General features: G+C 38.6%; 1 protein-coding gene across 11 annotated transcripts in view; it reads right to left on the reverse strand.

The window, feature by feature from the left end:
* The window catches only part of R3HDM1 (R3H domain containing 1), a 43,881-nt gene extending 30,361 nt beyond the window's left edge, over positions 1-13,520 (reverse strand). For 8 of the 11 annotated variants that reach the window (XM_072342305.1, XM_072342311.1, XM_072342307.1 and 5 more), the window contains exons 1-6: positions 13,382-13,520; positions 12,335-12,545; positions 6,900-6,941; positions 6,358-6,447; positions 2,712-2,826; positions 1,232-1,310 (exon numbers count right to left, since the gene is read on the reverse strand). In XM_072342305.1, coding sequence (XP_072198406.1) covers positions 1,232-1,310; positions 2,712-2,826; positions 6,358-6,447; positions 6,900-6,941; positions 12,335-12,505 — 497 coding nt within the window. In that variant the 5' untranslated portion in view covers positions 12,506-12,545; positions 13,382-13,520. Of the gene's footprint in view, positions 1-1,231; positions 1,311-2,711; positions 2,827-6,357; positions 6,448-6,899; positions 6,942-11,710; positions 11,834-12,334; positions 12,546-13,381 lie in introns of those variants that run through there. The other 3 variants (XM_072342313.1, XM_072342308.1, XM_072342306.1) reach the window with 2 other exon arrangements.
* Positions 13,521-20,790: the final 7,270 nt, after the last annotated feature.

Raw genomic sequence — 20,790 nt, forward strand, 5'->3', positions numbered from 1 at the left:
GTCAGCATGGGTAGCAAGATCAGCAGAGGCCTCAACTGCCCCTTGAAGTGTGAATCACAGGATCACAGAGAAACAAACTGAGTAGGTGCTGGTAACAGAAGGCACTCCTACAACATACTTACAACTGAGTAGTAGTTAAAAGCTGGCATACACTGCAGTGTGATGTTAAGAGAACATAAAAAACTAAAACTGAAGGTGAATTAAATGAGTATTACCTGAAACACCATAAAATAATCTCAAAAATGCAAATGCCAATTTCAATATCTCATCAGCATATAACGAAACTAACTGTCAAAAGGTCACTGTTTGCACACATCAGTTAATATGACAGCAGGTAAACCCCAGCAGGCCTTTGCCTATAAATTTCTTATTGTCACTCAGATGATTTATGACCTCCAGTAGGGCCAAAGAAAGAGACTAATACAGGCCTATCTAATTTTTCTGTGTTCTCTATAGGACAAAATGTGTCAGTCCATTATGATAATCTTTTCTTTTGTTCCCTCCTGCACTCCTTCAATTAAATGGAATATCAATGCATTGTCATATCATAAATCGTAACTATAATATAAGCAACTAACAATTAACAGGAATATCTTTCATAAGAGCAGTACAATTCTACTAAGCTCATTTCATGCCATGTATGTTAAGCCACAGATCTAGTATTAAACCGTTAAGGGAAAGAACAAACCAAACACACAGTGTACACCGAATTTCAAAGCAACACAATCACATCAACTTTTCCTAACAAATGATGGACTTGGATTAGGTCAGATTTGGTTTCTGACGTGTAAATTGAAGATGCGTGTGCCTATGGTTTATATATTACATATTAAAAGAAGCTGTCTATAAATTCAGTACAAGACAGGTTAAGGTGAAAGAAGGCAATCTGGTATCTAACAAGCAGATGCTAAGTGAGCACAGATCTTAAAGAGTCTCTTCAGATAAGAGCTGCACACAGACAGAACTCAATATTTGCTCATTAAACATGAAAAGCATTTACAACAGGTCAGGGTCCTGAACCTGTGTTCATATAACACACAAACTACAGTGGACTGGTGTTTCAGATAGCCTCCACAACAAAGTCCCATCCTAATAATTGATGTAATGGTAAACATCTAAGAGGAAGAAAATAAAATAACAATAATCACAATGAAAACCAAAAGAAACACCAACAAAACACGGTGCTATACCAGAGACAGAAAAACTGCCAATTGATTTTGCTGATGCTTACCTGGGATTGTTTTTTAATGTATTTACTAAAAATTCATGAAGATCTATACCAGTGGAATCTGTGTACTCTTGGCTGGAATCTAAAGGTAGGGTGGGAGAGAGCAGAATTACATTCTGAAAAAAAAAACAACCAAAAACCAAACCACCAAACTTATATTTTTCCCAATTATTGACGAGCATCGTATTTATGGATTAACAGTGTTTATCTAGTAGACATGTGGCAACACTTGCATTTTCCAGAGGAAAAGTTTGAAGTAAAAAACAAAACAAAACACAAAGCTGAAAAACCCTGTCTCTCTGAATTGTCCAATTCTAGCACAGCACAAGAGGCAAAAGCTTCAGTAACACTGTCAGTCTTATTAACAAACTGCTTACACTTTGAAGGAGTATATTATCATTGAGTCATTTCATTTCCATCAGCCCTCCAAGTTTTCTCCAACATGCTACTGTTGTACACACCTTCATGGACAAGATATACAGAAAGACTGGATGTTGCCCAAATAACAATTTGTGCCACTGAAATACTTTAACAACAGGCCTTCCCCTTCACCAGCACGTCCCAGAGTTACGATCTCAGAGTTATAAGCTAGAGATGGTTTAATAATTTTGGAACTAGATTTCTTTCAAGAATTACAAAAGTGTCAACTAATGCCCGAAGTAGGCACAGCTCAAACTTAGGTGCTTCAGCCCTTGCTTTTCCAGGCCTTTTTGTGCTTAGCATGAAGCATATCATTATAAGACTGACATTTATAAATGCAGCCAAGTTCTGCACCCTGGTGCTTTTTGTTCCATGAATGCCTGGTTGCCAGCTGGGACAAGATGTACAGAAATGTTACATGAAGAAGGCCTCATGGAATTGAGAAAGAGAGAAGACAAGTGCTAACAGTCTCATGAGAAGAATACCAGGTTTAAAGATATTTCCTACATATTGGTTGATACAAGATGCATGGATATGACTTCTGTGACCTTTATTTAAAGCAAGAGCTGTTCAATGAATTGCCAACTTATATTCAATTAACGTGGCAAAAGGTAACATGGACAGAGACCACGATCATTAATTTCTGCAGTTCTATTCCAGGTAGAACAGACCTTCAGTCCAGACTGCAGGAATATTAACATGCATGTATCATACTTATCATTCTAATGTATTGAGTTCAATCTTTACTCCAAGGGATTTTTATAATCTAGACTAGCAAAAGTATGTGTGTGAATGACCATGTAGTCAGGTGAACAAGATGCAATGAAATATTAATCATAAACATGTGCCAAAATCCCTTGTGGTTCGTGCAAACAGAGCATTCCTAGACAGCGGAACTCTGAAGAAACAAACTTCTAGTCATAAGAAAGCAATGTAGTTTTTTACATTTAAAAAACTCTTCCTTAAGACTTTTTCCGTCAAAAAATTCAGACAAGATCATTAATAAATTCTGAAAACACTGATAAAAAAATACAAACTAATAGCAGAATGACATAAAGCAAACCTCTTGATAACATTTTTCTGTGCAATTTATCACTGGACTTCTCCTTTTCCGTTTCATCTTTTGCAGGCTTTTCTTCTTTTTCACAACACTGTGACAACTGGATTTGAATTTTCTCCTGTCAAAAGTAAAAGTCTGTCATCATGGCCATTATTTCAAACAATATCTATCTGCGGCAGAACTTTCTGCACTATGTCACCTGTAAAAATGAAGTAGTAGCAAGGAAAGTAACTGTCTTCATTTTCTTTCTGATCACACATACACTCTGGCCAAACAAAACGAAGTTACTTGCTCGCAAATCAAAAACTATTGAGAAGACATAGAAAGTAATACATATTTTAGAATTTCCATTGCATTTCCAGGCTCTAAATACTATTTCCAAGTGAGTCTAAAGCATCTTGAGACATAAAGAAAATATTCCAGTTTTTAGATGAACTTTACATACCCATGTTTTTAGGTAGTGTGCATCATCTATATTTCCCCCGCCATTACAGAATAAAACAAATCCTTCAATCTCGTTGACAGACAGACCACCGCTATCAGATTCACACACACAAAGATGAAATACTTAGAGTAGAATATACCAAGGCTAAATTTGCATACTTTAATGCAATCAAGGCTTAGATTCCTCTTGTGTATTTTGATAATGTATCTTTGTGTGCAGTCATCTCAAAAACCCACCTTCCTATACAACATAGGTGAATTATCATGAAACCCTTTTCCCAGCTAGAGCAAAACAGAACTTTCCTCTTAAAGTCAAGTGACACAACGGTTCCCAATGAGTGGACAAGTAACATCTTGTTCTTCGTGTCTCTTTTGTCTTTAACTAAACTACTAATGAAAGACTATCATATCTCAGACAGCAAAAAACATACTAAGATGAGAGGAATAGAAACAAATTCTTTATTGGAGTGGTCCCAAGATGTGAACCATTGATCCTGACCTGTAAGAGCACTCCACATTCCTTTTACCTGGAAGCTTCTCAAATATCTGTTTTGCTTCCCCAGAGGTAACTGAGTTTATGCTGTTACCCATCCCATTGTAGAAGATGTAGTTCTTCCCAACCCACCTCACAGAGCTGCCCCACAGCTATTTGCCTACCACGCTCCTATCCTGCAAACACAGTCAGGATTTACCAAGGCTAAAGACCATTTCACATGCAAACAGTTTCACATGCAAACACCTCTCGGCCGCTAACACAAATTATTTGTCACTACAGAGTTAACAGCGACTGTCCACCTAGCAGCTATGCAACTGCTACTTGAAAAAACAAAACAAAACATGGTGATTGTCATATTAAGAAATTAATCGTGCCTCAGATCTACCAAGGCAACATGCTATTCTCCATTTTAAAATACACTACAAAATTAAGTACCTTAAGATTTTTTATAGTCTGATTTTCTCTTATTTGAACATTGGATAGGTTTAGAGTACATAGCCAAAGCTTTTAAAAAGTCATATAGCAATAGTTCAGTCAAAGGATTTCAGAGCAAGTAATTATTTTTATGCTGCTTTCTGCAACAAGAGCTAAAAACGAGAGCCATCTGAACAGCCAATTCTACTATGACCAATTCTACTTCAAAGTGTGACACAGAACTGTGTACCAAAGGGCATTTTCTCGTGATTTCATGCTTTACAACCTACAGCATCTAATTAAGCGTGACCTACTTCATGGGAAAGCCACTGGAAAATAATTTAGCTTCTGTTCCTTAGAATTTTCATTTAATCCCACTATAGCGATAGCTCATCTCTGCCAGCCTACTGAATTAACACTCTTTGTTGTAAAGCAAATGACCTTCCAATCTCAAATCCTCATTGCAGCATGAATTATCATCACATTTTGACTTTAAAAAAGCCAAAAAGCAAAGAACAACCAACCAAACAAACCAAACCCATAAAAAAATCTGAAAAATGCCTCCAGCTTAATACACTTGAATAAAGAGATAGGAGCCAAGAAGCTTTACAGAGCAGTTACTCAAAGGATCTACGTTCTGGGTTCTCAGCTTTCACCAGCACTCTCTAAAATCAGCCACGGTCTGAATTCACTCAAGTCAATTTAAACCATCATTACAGACTTTGTTGTCATCTTCTGTTTTCATTTTTCCCACTTTGGGTTGTTTCATTTTGTTAGAGAAGTTCCATCTTTCAACTATCAATTAGCCATATCAATGTCACAGACACAAAGCCAGCTTTTTCTTATAAAGAGCTTAAATTTATCAACCTGAACTAGTATTTATACTTCATGTATCAGAGTGTACAGAATCAGAACAATCCCAGCAGCTAAGGTTAGACAAAGGATGGCAAAAGAATAAAGAAATAGTGTATTACAAATGTAAAATAAGCTGCATATATTGCAAAGTGCTAAGGAGAGATTCCCACAAGACACTGCAACAAATGTCACCTGCAGAGAATACTTACTATGAGAGTCTGTGATTTTAACCCATTAAGTGTGTAGTGTCATACAGTGCAAGAGTTCTATAATATCCTGATGGCTTACGTTTGAAATAGGCAGTGGATGAACAGTTCATCAAATGAGGACTCTCTCCTCTTGGAATAAGATGCAGTGACACAGCTAAGCCCCACTACTTCAACCCTCATCTCCTTGTTACTTTTGGTAGCCTTACAGGAAGCATTACAGGATAATAAATCACAGTATGCAGCATCAGTTTTTCTGTTGTCTTTTTATCTCTCACTCCCCATGCTGTACAGCTCCTCCTAAGAACTGGATTTTTTATTACATTAGCTGGCCCAGTTTCAAAATTTCTCCAGTTAACTCTTCAAGTACGTTACGGAAGGACTGGGAAAATCACTGTTTTCACAGTTCCAAGAGACTTTGTGGCTCGTTCCTACGGTGTTTAATTAGTTTGAGTTCTCACACTCTTTCACTCTCCAAAACTGAAATGCATCTCTCACAGCAACAAATTCTCACCCGCTCCTACTGGTTCCCTTTGCTTGTTACACAAAGTGAGACTTTTCACAAAAAGACAGTTCAGAAGTTTTTCAGATAACAGCAAAATAAGTCAGTATGAGGATGACATGAACAGTCATTAAACTTTTGTTAGGAGTGAAAACAACAACAGCGTGAAAATCATTTCAACGCCCATCCTCCATACCCAAACTAGGAATGCTAACAGTATTGCACTCTAGGGATAGTCAGAGAAGCTGCACTTTAAAGCATTTTACGTATTTTATCTGGTATTTAGGATTTTCTTTGAGTATATATAAACAAATTAGTCTTCAGCAATACCTCAGGCATGCGTTAAGAGAACCACCAGCAATTATTAATAACATGCATAAATTTACTCAAAACACCAAATTTTAAAACTGCTTAAATCATCTAAATATAAAGCTGTTAAATTATGCTGCGTATCAACCACACTGTTTTTCTAGCTGTCTTAACTACCACGCACTGTAATGCTAGAAAGCTGGAAGAACTAACAAAGCCTCGTTCCTTGCATTTCCCGATACCAGTCACTGTCGCTCAGAAGCAGCAGATTCTTTACCAGACATCACCATCACTATTAAAGCTGTACTGATGTTTTTTAAATTAAATATGTGATCTACACATTTAAAGAGCACCCAAAAGACTTTCTTCTGAATAGTAAGTTACTTCAACTTGTTTCAGAAACTTCAGTAATGCGACTTTTACCTGGAGGTCCTGTGATATTTCAGCTGTAGGAGGTGGTGGATATTCTTCACATACAGCAAGGCTCCGAACTAACTTTAACTTTGTGTTTGACTAAAGGAAAGTATGTAAAATTAAAAACTATGGCTTATCAAAGTTCCATGAAGATACCAGAAGCCGTTATTTTTTCCATTCAAATTACGTAAAACAAATTGGCTGAGAACAGCTTTTTAAATATTTTCAATAAATTACTTCCTTCAGGAAGAAAATACCAAAGCAATGGCAGTTTTAAAGGCACTATCAAGCACAACAGAGCACATCTAATGGAAAGTAAATAAAATCTTTGGGAAAGTGTTTCTGTCCATAACAATAAGAAGCCACCAAAAATATAAAGGCAAACCACAAAAGCAGACAACTAGGCAAGACAAAAAAATCCAACAGAATAAAACAAAGCTTCATCGCCAGAAAAGAAAGGGTCAAACTAAAGGCACTGTTCACAACGTAACAAGGCTTCATATCAAGCACGGAGGGCTTCCTCAGCATGCCAGCACACAAGTCTACTGTACCTTCGACCTTTTTGCTGTCTGTCCAAAAGCCTGCACTGGCCGCTGAATGGTGGCACAACAGAAAAGGTTTATATTAAACTTAATAGTTCAACTCATTCATGTAAAAGTCTGCATAACAGAGAAAGATTTAACAGTTATTACTGATGTGATGGTCAAGACTATGAAAGCAACAGCAGGTGCTTTTGGCTGCAGGACTGCACGCTTTCCCTTCTTCATTGTGCTTGTTCTCAAGCTCTCTTTCTTCATTTATAACAGAAGATATTTATCAAAAAGATGTAACGAAAGGCACCTCACAAATGTAAGCATTAATCTTGCCCAGTAAGATCCACGTAGTTTAAACTCCCTGCTGCCTCCTGCATTTAAAATTCTCATGTCCCAATTTCCTTGGTAACATGAGTTTGTTTTTATAAATTTTCCTCCCATTCCTGAAACCTGTCTGGAAAAAGCGACAGTATGGAAGAAGAGGGAAGAAAAGAAAGAAGCCTCTAACAATGCAATTAATACAAGTGCTAATTATTCTCCGATTTATATTTTATAGATAATTAAAAGATCAGGAGTTATAAAGAGCAACTTCAAAACGGGTTGCTGATCAAAAGTTTTGCGTTAGTTAAGCAGTTTGCTACCCATGAACACACTCACTTCCAAGATTCCTTCTCTTATTAATAGTTTCTTTTAAAAAAGATCGTTACCACAATATTGGGACAATACACATCACTGAAATGTACATTCAAACAAAGAAGTGTTTGACAGGCTTTTAACCTCCAAGTTTGAACCAATTCCTGTGACAGCTCTGCAGGTACAGAGGCACTCACAGTGCTGTGACATTGTTTAAATACTGGTTTCACTATAGAGCTCAAACTGATGAATATACAAGCCTTTAATAGGACTGGTTTTGCTGAGAGTAAGTCTAACATTTGTATGTGAGAGATAACATTCGTAACACTGTTTCAGATCTCATTTAACGGACAACATTCCCTTTTAAATGACAAGCTATGAAACAACAACAGCTATTTTCTGTCACTTTCCTCAAGTATCAAGTGTCTTTTTTGCCCCAGCTTCAGTGAAGAGCAGAAGGGCTGCTTGTTTAAGTATTACTCATTTCACTGTGTGAAGGACCTTAAATGGCTTCACTGAAAGCAAACTGAACTGCTACGTCTTTTTTTTTTTTTCCCTGAAATTTTGAGCACTGTTCAGCTTTTCCCATACCTTCAGCAATACAGACAGCCCTGTTGGTGCCTGAAAAACATTTTGTCCTTCTATCATCTCTGCTGAAAGTATGCACTGTTTATTGTAAGCTGGCAACTTTGTATATCCTGAACAAAGTTTGCATCATATCAAGCTACTGAGCTTTAAGAATGGGATGATTTCCCAACCCTTATCAATTAACACTGAATCCAGGTGAGTTCAAATATAGAGTACACAGCGCAGTAAATGAAAATATTTGAATACTTTGCTGCTTAGCTTCATGTGCATGTGACAAGTTTTAGGGGCCAACCCAGTAGCAATCACACTGGGGAGAGCTGGGCACAGGGGCACTGCAGGAGGGGACCCTCTCATATCTGAAATGGATCCAACCTCACAGTTGCACATGAAATGAATGACATCCCACCCATCATATTAAGACCTGTTATCTGGGAACCAAATCTTCTTATGCCTTGTAAAACAATTCTTCGACAGGCCTCAATTCCTAGCTTTCCTGTATAATTTCACCTGAAGTACAGCTGTAACCGTGAGGGATAAGTACCAGACTAGATCTGGTATGGCTGGATTGCATGGACAGCTCATGTGAGAAAAGACTATACTGCAAGGTCTCTGCCTGGAAACACAAAACCAAAAGTCCTGGGACATAAACAGTAACTTCACTCATGAAACTTCAAGATGATTGGACCGAGATCCTTGTACAGAACCAGAGCAGCAGAGGATAATTACATTTCCATTGGAGTTCCAGGACAGGAACATGTAGCTCCATGAACTTCAGTTCTGCTCCAATTCCTGTATTTGCTAAGTTTTGCTCCTATACTGCATCTTTACATTCTCATTTGTAAAAAACAAACATTTTTTTAGCTGCTTTAGAGTACCTAATCCATAGTGGATTAAGCAACTTCTTTATATTTGCAGCTCTGAAAGAGTTTTACCAACCTGAGAAAACACTGTGTTAATGAAAGATTAAAAGTATATTTATGCCCTATAATTAGTAATTTTGGGCATGATATCGAGGCACTTTAAAAGCAATTGTAAAATAAAATAAAAATATTGCATAATGAAAACACTGATCAGGTTTTTCCCTTAAAGAAAAAAACTGTCAAGACAAAGCAGTAGGTTTCATTTCCAACTAATTAACACAATGCAATCAGCAAAATAAAAATAGAAGTTAAGACAACTTACCAAACACATACAGTCAAATACAACCCGGGGCTTTCAGAGGAAGCATCTGACTTTTCCCCCCCCAACTGCCCCCCACTTCAATTATACCAAACACAAAGTAAAGGGGTCTGGAACATTAACGTGCCTTTCTCTATCATTCTGTGCTATAAAGAAACTGGATAAAACCAGGTCAGGCACAAGAAGGCAAAGACGAAAGTGTGAAAAGTCTTGAGAAAAGGTCTGTGTATTTCTGATTTACTGCTTGGACATTCCAGAGGACAGATGTGACTCATGGCAGACCTGAACTAAAGAGGTTTTCACCTTTCTACTAAACTAGACTGATTTTAAAACCACTTAAGTGTTAGAGTCCTACCTACCAACTGTACATAGCTTTGCAAAGACAGAAAAAGCAGCATGATCTATGGTTACTTCCTGTCTTGTACTGCTGAGAACTGACAGCAATTTTCCATGACACAGGAGAGGATGACTAATGAAAAAATGGAAAAAATAGTTTCACCATTGGCCACAGAAGCATTTTCAACAGTTCAAAAGCTGAACAGCATCTATCTAATCATGGGCCTATTAGAAATCAGTAAGTCACATTCTGGAAACAAAGGTAATACCGAAGAGACCAAAATAGCTGAAAATGAGGCAGAGAAAGGCTTCAGGGAACTCAGCTGTGGAACAGAGAAACTAAAAGGTCCGTGCCACTCTTATACTGCTCAGAAAGACCAGGAAAGATACCCATGTACTCTTACTCTAATGAGACATTTTTCACATTCCTATTGTACGCAACAGCAGTTTGGTGCACAACATCCCAAAATAATCTAGAAGTTCGTCAAAGCTACACATCAAAATGTAATGACCTGTTACTCAAACTACGGAGTCCTAGAAGCATGCAAACTGTGATAGACTGAGACAGAGGAACAATTGTAGCTAGTTTCTTACTTCATTGCAAAGAAATTAAATTGCAACTTAGAAAGCAAGTGTGTAACGTACATATTTGCCCTATCAGCTACCATCGGACAAGTGACGTTAACAGACTACAGATACACACACTTGCTAAGCCCTACACTGACTAGGCTCCACTTCACAACTGTCTCCCAACCAATCCTAAAATCAACGCTCTCAGACAACTAGCTCAATTTTTAATTACACCATTCAAGTCATGGCAATGTTCTGGTTCTGACAGAGACTCCTGGACACAACATTCACATTTACACTAAATGAAGAAGACAGTAGAACTGTTCCTGGTGTGTATGCTACATAAGTATCTCTGCCACCAGATATTACTCCCACACAAGAACAAAATCAACCAACCAAAACCCCTGCCAAAGAAGCCAGAGCTAAAAGCAAATCCTGTAGCCACAGACAGTTTCATTTCTCTGTTCAGGAACGCCTGTTCGCAGGAAGCCAATCTGCCTCTTGTGCCTCATAAGCTTCTACACTACTTGTTGAATGAGAAAATGTGAATGAGATTCTTCCAACTTACTGAAAAGAAACCATACACATTCATTTTTCATGACTACTGGGATATTCCATTGATTAAAGAGATTAAAGAGATTACCAGCTCAGTTCTAATATCTACCCACATTTCGGTAGCTGTTTCTCATATGCTACAGGCAAAGTACTTCATTTTAAGAACTTTATTTCCCCCATAAAGCTATCTGTTTACACTGATACCAGCTTTAATAAAGTCAGAAGATATTAAAGAGTACAACTGTGTTATTACAGTAGTTGACAAGATTCATTTGGAAGCAATTTAAGCTAGCAGATAAAGCTTAGTTCACTCAGCAGAATATTGAATTGCTAGTGATGAACAAAGCTAGTCCCAAAAGAAAGTTTTGTTCATTTCTCAATAACAAGAATCTAATAAGCCACTCTCCTGTTTCTGCAACCCACAAAAGAACACTGACATATTCCATACCCTGATCACAGCTTTTATCTTTTATTATTATTATTATTATTAACATCCCACAGATGGAAGAATTCTTATAGAAAGTTAATTTCTTCTCAAACACAAGCTTCCAAGTCTTCTTAGAAATCTGTCTTTTCTTCTAAGCCTTAGCCAGGAGTCAGCCAGTTTGTCCCATGTGACAGTCCCATCTTCTGAGCTTACATGGTAACTGCATAACCGAACCTCAGAGGTATCAAATATGCTTCCGCATGTCCTTTACTGGCACTAACGCTGGTGTGTCTGCTTTCTTAATGCAAAATGATTTCACAGTATTTACCTCCTGCACATCTTACTCGAAATTTGATGCCATTAGTTTTTGTAGGTATGTCTCCTACCTTGTAAAGATCATACATTTATACGTACCAACTCTTCTGTTAGGGCAACCTAACCTTTCCAACCTGACATGCAACACAGCTGTAAAGCGTGGGAATACTACGGAAAAGGGAAGGTACATAAGTACAGGAATAGCCAAGACGGGATGAAAACTCACTGTTTCCCTCTGCCACTGATGCAGGGAGAATGGCTGGACCCAGATGGCCGATTTGATTCCTCTAACACCCAGGACTTGGATCACTGTCATCAGAATACTTCAGCCTCATGCAGGACAGCAATTCTGTAAGAGTTAAACCTGAGCCACCCATTGCCCTGGGTTGGTCACTCCTACTCACGGTAGGAATGCTGAGCTGTTCTGCAGTGCTACATGGATACTAGCAATGCTCATTATTTCATTGTCTTGACCAAATCCTATTATTCTATACAGTGTATTCTCAACACAGCAAATTCTCTTCAGCAGCAGCTGAAGATGTTTGAAGTGCCAAGTTTTCCCCTTGTTCTGCTATAATAGAAAAGCCTTGACTCAGCTTCTCATGTGCACCCACAAAAACATAAATAACAGACAACCTGTCTGGTTCCTGTGAAAACCACTTATCCAAATCAAACAACTAAAAAGGACTGACCTTCATACATATATGAACACAAACAGAGACGTGAAGAAAAGTTCTCCGGATCTGTGTCAAAGTAACATGTAAGGAGATCACAATAAAGATGAGAAGACAATGAGAAAGACTCATTTAACACAATACACGAGTGAAAAATAAAGAGAAAAGCATCTTACCGGCATATTGTTTTTGCTGTCGGGACAATTTTCATCCTTTTCCACTTGAATCAGCTCCTGACTTCCTGATTTTATAAGGTTTTCAACTGGGTCTGTATCTTTAAATTCAGCTTCTGAGCCCTTCATTGCATCAGTTTCATCTTTTACAGTAAGAATATCAGACATCCTCATTAGAAAAGATTATTTTAAAATTCTACAAGAAACACGGAACCTGGAGGACAAAGAAAAAGGGAATCGCTGAGTATTTTATTTTTAAAGAAATACACATACTTAAACAGCTACCCAGAATAAAAGTTGTGCTGCTGTGAAGATGATTTGCTTTCCTGTTACATTCCTCCTGTCCCATATCAGAAGGAAGGACTGATCAATTTCTTTTTACCACTTCTATCAGAAGCACATAACAGCACACTTTCTATATGACAGAACTGAGCACCACATTGTTGGATGACGCTTGCAGATTTTCCTTCCCGTATTTTAAAAACAAATTCCTAGGCATTCTACCGCTCCAAATCAAGTTAGGTTCCAATCGAAACAAGGAGAGATTTACTCATTTGAATGGAAGAAAGAATTACACATAGCGAGTTGAGAGTAAGTAGTTAAATTACAATGAACCAAGCATGCAAACAGATGAGTTTCATTAAAATATTAAGCTACCTAATTGCCAGTAACAGTGCGACAGGCTCTGAATGCAGGAGCTGTCTAACACACTAAGTGTAGTTTAATATGAAGGCTATTTTCACTAAGCAATCTCTCCAAAGCAAAGACAGCCAGAAACAGCAAATACTATTATCAAAAAATTATCAACAGTTGTTAGTAACAATCACTTATAATAATTACAAATGTAAAGAGAACTCTAATCATTAAAGCCAATAACGGAACCACTCCAGTTTTCCTTAAAAATACAAAATACAATTTACTCCCAATACTCAGTTGGAGTATAAGATGTAAAACCAAGAATATTCCATTTCTTTGAGGAAACAAAGAGTATGTTTATAATTTAATCAAATAATGTACAGAAAAGTCTAAGTAAGTATTTGGCTTTATTACCTGATATGTCCTACAGTTTGGGGATCGTGGTTTCCCACAACAACAAAATAAAATAATCCGAAGTTCCTTTTCACAGTTGTCAGCAAAGATGTCAGTTGTAATGAACCATCTGGAATCTGGCAGGAGGAGTCCCATGTCCTTATCCCCAGTGTAAAGTCCCGGACAGAACGATGTTGTCTTGAATCAGCAAGAACATCCCTTTCAAACGCCTAAATAAATAAATAGTACATATTAACAACTGAAATACACGATAATCATCTTTGGGGGTAGGGAGGGGTGTGACGAATCCAAGAACCTGAATAGCCATTTAAAAAAAGCACAGAATCTCCATTTCTTGTATGCATTCATTCTACCTGCTGAGCCAGTAGCAGCAGTAATAGTTTTCATCAGACATGCGTTTCAGTGTTACAGAGTTACAAAGCAGTCATAGTAAGCATTCTGTTGGCATCTCAGTGAAAGTATTTCTGTAAAGAAGCAGGTGTCTTCCCAAAGTCTGAAAAAGACAGTTAACAAGGAACCCAGCAGGTGTGGAGGAGCAACGGGCCATGGAAGCTCGGAAAACCCACTAAGTATGAACAATTCTCTCTTCATTGTAGTTAATAATCTACAAGCACAGTATATAATGTATATTTCAGGCAACTGGAATTACAGCACACTTTTATTCAACTCAAGTGCCCCTGAATGGAGCACCAACAAAGTTCCATCTTCCTTCTTTTCAGGCCTGCTTTCCTGAGCAACAAATGATGCCACCACCCACAAGGGTGTGTGCCTGAAGGAGCAGGCAACAACAGGTATCAAATACCAAACAAAATGTAACCCATGGATGTGGCAGAAATATCCCGAAGTAAAGGAGTGTAGCTCAACTCTGAAAGATATGCTGAAATGAAGCCTGCGAGGATCTTCCCTCGTAGATCTTCCCTCGTACTGCGTTCCCCAAACACATTCATCACATCTATCCCAGGGCTTATTATAAGTACGGTACAAATGATAACGATTGACAAGAATACCTTCTGTTACCCCAGCTGAACTACTTAATTTCCATGTGAGTAACAAGATAATTAGAACAGTTTCAGGAAAACAAACCAACAAGTGAAAAACATCCAAATGTTTAAAGTGAAATGAGAAACAAATGAGCCATTTCTTCTGTGGTTACGAAGAATTTTAACCAACATAAGTAACAAATCTGCCCTAAACTGCTCCCTTCCAACATGAGGAACTGCAGTACATGAAGGAAGAAGGGGCCAAAAGACGTTTCCTGAAAGATCTTAAGTGCCTGCCACAAGCTGCACCTTAGGGATGTGAAAAATGTGCACTATGAGATGGCTAGAATGAGATTAACAGTGAACTTCTATGGTCAAATGACAGTACCCAGCCTTTCAGCAGTTCTTTGCTTTGTCAATGTCACTGTTTGCATAGGCTTCACATAAATTCACCATACAGAAGCTAGCTAAATACAGAACTAACTCCACGTTATGAGAGAAAAAGCCATCTCCTGTTTCAACAGGTACCTACAGAACTGAAGTTGGCAAGTAGGATTTATAATGAAACAAAAGAAAGCAAATACTTTACTTTCCACAACAATAAGCCTCACCAGCTTGTAAACAAATGGCTTTGTGTATAATAAGATACTACAATCCTATGCCGGAAAATGGTGGTTGTAAAAACAGCCCAAAGCAGCACATCACAAGATACAAGCATAAAATGAGCAAATACAGTATTCCTGCCCTCCTCACCACCCCCTAAAAAGAACGGAAAGCCATCACCCTGCAAAAGAGATTCAGCGAGGAAAGATTTTAAGTGATCAGTTAAACAGCATTTGATGTTTAACTTCTCCTTGAATGCATTGGGACAGATCTCAATCCACTGCTCTCATCACTCAGGTGTAGCTGCACTTGTGCCTTAGCACCACTGAGGGGACGGCAGCAGTGTGGAGCAGTGCATCCACAGCACACAGAGCATGTCCCCCAGCCACAGATCAGTATCAGATCTCAGGCAGCAGAGTTGAATACAAGATAAATACAAGATACTACAAATGTTTGGGCTTAAAGAAGCATGGAAAATAAAAAAGGCCCGGCCATGTTTTCAAAACATCTGATTTGCTGAATAGTTAATGGAGGGGAAAGGATTAGAGATGAAAGAACAAACTGGAAATAGATGACGATAGAAATGCAGGGAAGTGGTGCTTTTTGGTTGCTGAGTTTGTTTTTCCAGACAATCCAGATGGTGATTTAAGTCTTAGGAAGGCGCTCACACAAACCTTCGACGTTTACACGATTTGAATACAGATGCTTTTCAGTTTAACTGACAGCATTTAAATTGCATTTAGAAAAATGATTTAAAAAGATTATAGGCTGAAGAAAGACATTATGTGCAGTTGCAAATATAACCCCAGAAATTAAAATCTAATTTACCTCCTACACACTATCCAGGTCACAAGTGCAGTGACAGCAATCAGCACCGTCTCTATACATATTGAAAGTTCTTCATGCCATTATTTTTCCCCAAATTCACTTCTGCCTCTTAGGCACCAAACAGGGTTACCAGCAGTCACCTCACTGCAGCTCACACTGCAGAGATCTACATCCTTGCTTATGGCAGCCTTCAAGACTAGTAAGCAGAAAGTCCTTATTCTGTAAAGCAGCCTAACTGCAAACAGCCTTATCATTGCTATGGACAGATTTCTCAACCGCAGATAGATTTAAAGCCTGCTGATTCAGCCTGTGCTTCAGATTAACAGCAAGAGATACATAATAGAAAACTGAATTTCAGCTTACCTAATTTTTGCTTAAAAAAAGCCCCAAACGAACAAAAAACTCACCAGATTCACTGAAACTCATAGTGCAAACTTGTGACTTGTGAGCCACAACCATGAGTTACTTGGATAGCATCCTACCACTGAACTTCCTTCTGGTTGACACAAGTTCATACCTGAGATCATTCAATTCTAGTTTCTATTATTACACAGATTGGATCAAACAGACTTAAGTACTTTTTTGTGCTGCAGACAGACCATAGACATCCTTCTGCACAGTCCAGATAGCATATAAGTTGAAATGTACACTCTTCCCCTTCTTCATCATCTAGATAACAGCATATTACTGCTCACCCTAAACTCTCTCATTTCTCCTTCTGAAAAGCAGTAACCACTTAATCCAGACAGTAGTTCTCAGAGGGAAAACTGTTATTATAAGCTGTGAGATGGAAGCCTTGCACAAGGAAGGCACACACTTTTCAGTCAGAAAAATAAAATTAAAACATCAATGCTGTGCTTTTAGTGCTTTCTTTTCAGTAATCCACAGTGCAAGTGATAAAAAAAAGACATCAAAAGGAATAATCAAGCAAAGCCACTGAGTTTTATGACAGAATTCTGAGACATATAAAACCATCGGATCTCTTGTTTCAGTTTCTGACTTGAAAACCATCATTTGCAAAGTGCTAAATTGACTTGTAATGAGTGGGGATATTTCTGGGAACAGGATCTACTCAACTTAATCCAATTTCTGTAATAGGCATCAAGACTCCTATCTGCTCCTTGTTAGGCAATGAAGATAAAGATAGGAAGCTCTGCTTTGCACAGGATGGAAGAAATCAATTCTTTTGAAAAGAAGATGAAGAGAAAAGGTGATTCTCCATTCTTTGCTGAAGCAATTATTGATACCGTGATGGTGGAAAAAAAACCTATCAAAAATAAACAACAACAAAACAGAACAGCTGACAAAATAACTGGTATCCATCAAACACAGGGCAGGAAATTGGATTGGAAGTGCGGGGGGTTGAAATCTACGTTCAACACACAAAGCAGATACACTGCCAGTAAAATGGGCAAATGAAAATTCATTTCTTAAACAAGCTTCTGCTCATCAGCTATTCCAACAGGTCTAAAGAATATCTGCTGCTGCGTACAATATCTATCTCATTTTTATTAGTTTTAAGTAGTTTATCCCCCTAATCTGATAGTCAAACTCACAGTCAGTAGTACTAAATTCCCAGTTAGGACTGCTGCAAGTGATTCGGAAATCTCCAAACAGCGTGCAGCTGTTTACCTTGTCTCAGTGCCCAACAGTTGCTCTAGTTTTATACAGAGCTGTAATTCTCTTCAGGAGTCAGAAGTTACTTCAATTGTATTATCTGAGTAGAAAAGGCTGGAACTCAATTGCCCGTGTGTACTCTCCCTGAAGCCAGACACTCAAGTTCATGTAAAACAGCATGGAGGAAAAAAATGTAGCAAAGACTGTATTAGAATCTGAGGCAGGAATGGCCAGGAACCGAGCTGTCTGACTATCTTAGCACTAGCTCACAGTAAGAAAGGTGAGATACAACACCAAGTAGCAGCTGGGAGAAAGCAATAGCAAACATTCAGGTACAGAGACAGGCAGGAAGCAAGTCCGGTATTTGCCCCAGCTTTTCACATACGTGTTGGAAGTGTACTACTTTTCTACATGGTTGTTATGCACTTTCCACATACTAAATGTGAGAAGAGAGATAAACAGAAATCGATCTTCTCTGGTATGTCTACATTTCCTGCAAGCGCTCACAGAACACTTCATACTTCCAAAGTCACAACCTCCTTTCAGGGATCTGTAGAGGGCAGGAAGGTCTGCTCCGCAGCTCCTCTTCTCCACATTGCACATACATACATACACATGCATGAACACATGCCCAGAGGAATCACAGTGGCAGGTTATTTTCTATACTGTGCATGCTGTATCCCATAGAACTGAGTGGAATCAGTGTGTGGTTTACTTGCTAAGCAGGATTATAAAGATAATCCTCCCCAGAGCGGAAGTATCAAGGAGGAAAAAAATCCATTAAAAATGCTCCATATTGAACAAGAATTGCCTTTACTACAAAAATACTCGACTAGCATTACCCTCACCAGAAGCTGCACTGACTGAGGAGAACCTACAAATTCATGCGATTTCTCCTTTGGGAGAGTTTTAAACAGGAACCATATCATCCCAAGAAGTCTGTTACAGCACCTACACGAAGGAAAACAAAATAAAACCACTGGCCTCAAATTTCTTACCATAACTTACAAGTGGGCCGTAATTTACATGTGGAGTAGCTTCCTCCACAGCTGAAGTGGAAGACTGATTGATGAATGCAGCAGTGCTTAACAAGTACTAGTTCTTTCCTCCCCAGTCCACTCCCCCCACTTTTCCTCCTCAACGAGAAAGGTACGTACCATCCCAAGAAGAAAAGATCCTCAAAGACTCCTATACAGAAGATACACCATACAACAAGAGCTTTTATGTTTCATCTCAATGATTCTAAGCAACATTTGAATACGATACAAACATATTTATGTTAGCATCATAACCTCAGGGCTTGTATGATCAAAACATCCACCTGCCCGACTAACCAAAACCACAAAGAACTCACTTATGTTTCTTTGTTACGATGAAAGGGAAAAAATGTTTATGCCTTAAGCAGAAAGATATTGATCAAAATTATCTCATTCTTACAAGAATACAAATTGCGGGTATAACTGAAAGAATTATTGTATCTAACTACTGCTTAGTTCTTGAGGACCACTATAGCTCTGAGGCTGCTGAACAAACTCAAAGTAGAACTACTTAATTTCAGCCAGTAAGACTAACACTTGGAGCAGGTGAATAACCAAATAAACACACTGGTGCTAAGAAGGGAAGGTCATCTTTTTTCCTCTCTCTCTCTGTACATGTGCCCATGCTGCTGGGGCACTGTCCCACCTTCACCTTTACACCAGCTCCCGTGTCTGCTAAACGTTTCCATGGTTTGATTCAACAAAAAGCGCCTGAAAACCATGAAGCTCTTTTGCTAGGGTAAGGTTTTGCTGGCTACTGAGTTCCACTGGTGCACAGAAGAGTTGCTACGAGTGCTATTCAGCATCAAGTTAGCAACAAGAGGAACAGAGAAAGAACTGCTCCTTCCTCCTTTTGTACAGGCAAGTTTTGTGTCAGCAGCACCACAGTGGTCAACTAAGGACCCTGTTCAACAGCTTCAGTGCAGTTATCTATGTGCAGGTGTAGATTAATATTTTTGGATAGGAACAAAACAAATCGTCTATTAACCAACAGTCAATTGATGATTCCCAAGACAAAGAATGAGCAAGATGACTGGCACCTGCATTAGGAACAGACCAAGTCCCTTCTGGGAAATACTCCTTAGGAAAGAGGCAGGAAAAGGAGAAAAGAATGAGCAAAGGGAAAGGAAAATAACCAACAGAATACAATCCTGAAACTCCCAACTTGGAGAGTAAAGGATTGCAGTGGGAGCCACAGTTCTCCCTCCTGCCAACAGGCCAGGCTACGCTCTCAGATGCTCTGAGAGCAACAAGGCAGGCTCTGCAATCCATGTTTCACCCTCCTTCTCTTGCAGTTTTACCACTACAGTCCATGGGTTCAAAGGCTTTCTGAATTCACAGCTGACCTAACAACTAACCTTCATTTAGAATAAAATCCAAAGCAACTTTGTACACTTATCAAATAAAGAAACTGGAATGGTTGAGAGCCAGCTGCTCCCATCTTCCAGAAAGCCAGCAAATAACTCTGCACATACTTTCTACGTGATCTCTTATGTCCTAAGTTTGAGCACCACCAAATGATTTAAAAAGGAGCAAGGGATGTTGGGTTCCTTATTTAATTATGATATGCAGAAATGACTAATAGTGCAGCATTTAAATAAGAACATAAGAAAGTATGGGTCCAAATAATGTTGATTGCTTATATTTATGTACTAAAAAAAAATGCTGTACAAATGAATCCGTGCTTTACTGACGTTAATTCATGTAACTGACAGATAAATGCATTTCCCAATGCTACCATCCATTATATACCTACATTATACACAGTTAACACTAGAATGCTATTTACTGCATTAGCATTAGAAGATGCTAATCGAATCAAATAAGAAGTAAGCTATTTACTAACCAGATTTTCAACAGAACAGTAAGGTGATGGATGGGAATATAATAGAATGACATGGAGTTACTCTGCTTGTTCCAAAATTAACCTCTGCTGGAGGGACACCAATACAACAGCAAAAGCTGTTAGAAGAGAATGTTTTCACATCTTAAACACACCTCCTCAGTGGTGTCTAAACTCACACAGACCTTCACTGGCTGCACTCTTGACTTTTTTTGTGTGTAATTATTATTCTGAGTAACACTGAGCAACACCTGGCTGACAGCAAAAACAGCATGTCAAGATAATGCTCTGAGGAGTACAGCTGTGTGCAGGAGAATAAGGAATTCAGCAACGAGCAAGGCTAAAGTGATCCTTCATTCATAACCTTAAACATTCTGTCCTAGAAGACTGACAGTCTGCACAAACACTGGCACCATACAGTGAATCCTCAGCAGGGTCTCCCAGACTGGGATCACTGCATGCAGCACTGCTCTTCTCTTATTAGTCCTCTCTTTGAACTTC

The sequence above is a fragment of the Excalfactoria chinensis genome, chromosome 7 (assembly GCF_039878825.1).
Source record: "Excalfactoria chinensis isolate bCotChi1 chromosome 7, bCotChi1.hap2, whole genome shotgun sequence".
Taxonomy (NCBI): Eukaryota; Metazoa; Chordata; class Aves; order Galliformes; family Phasianidae; genus Excalfactoria; species Excalfactoria chinensis.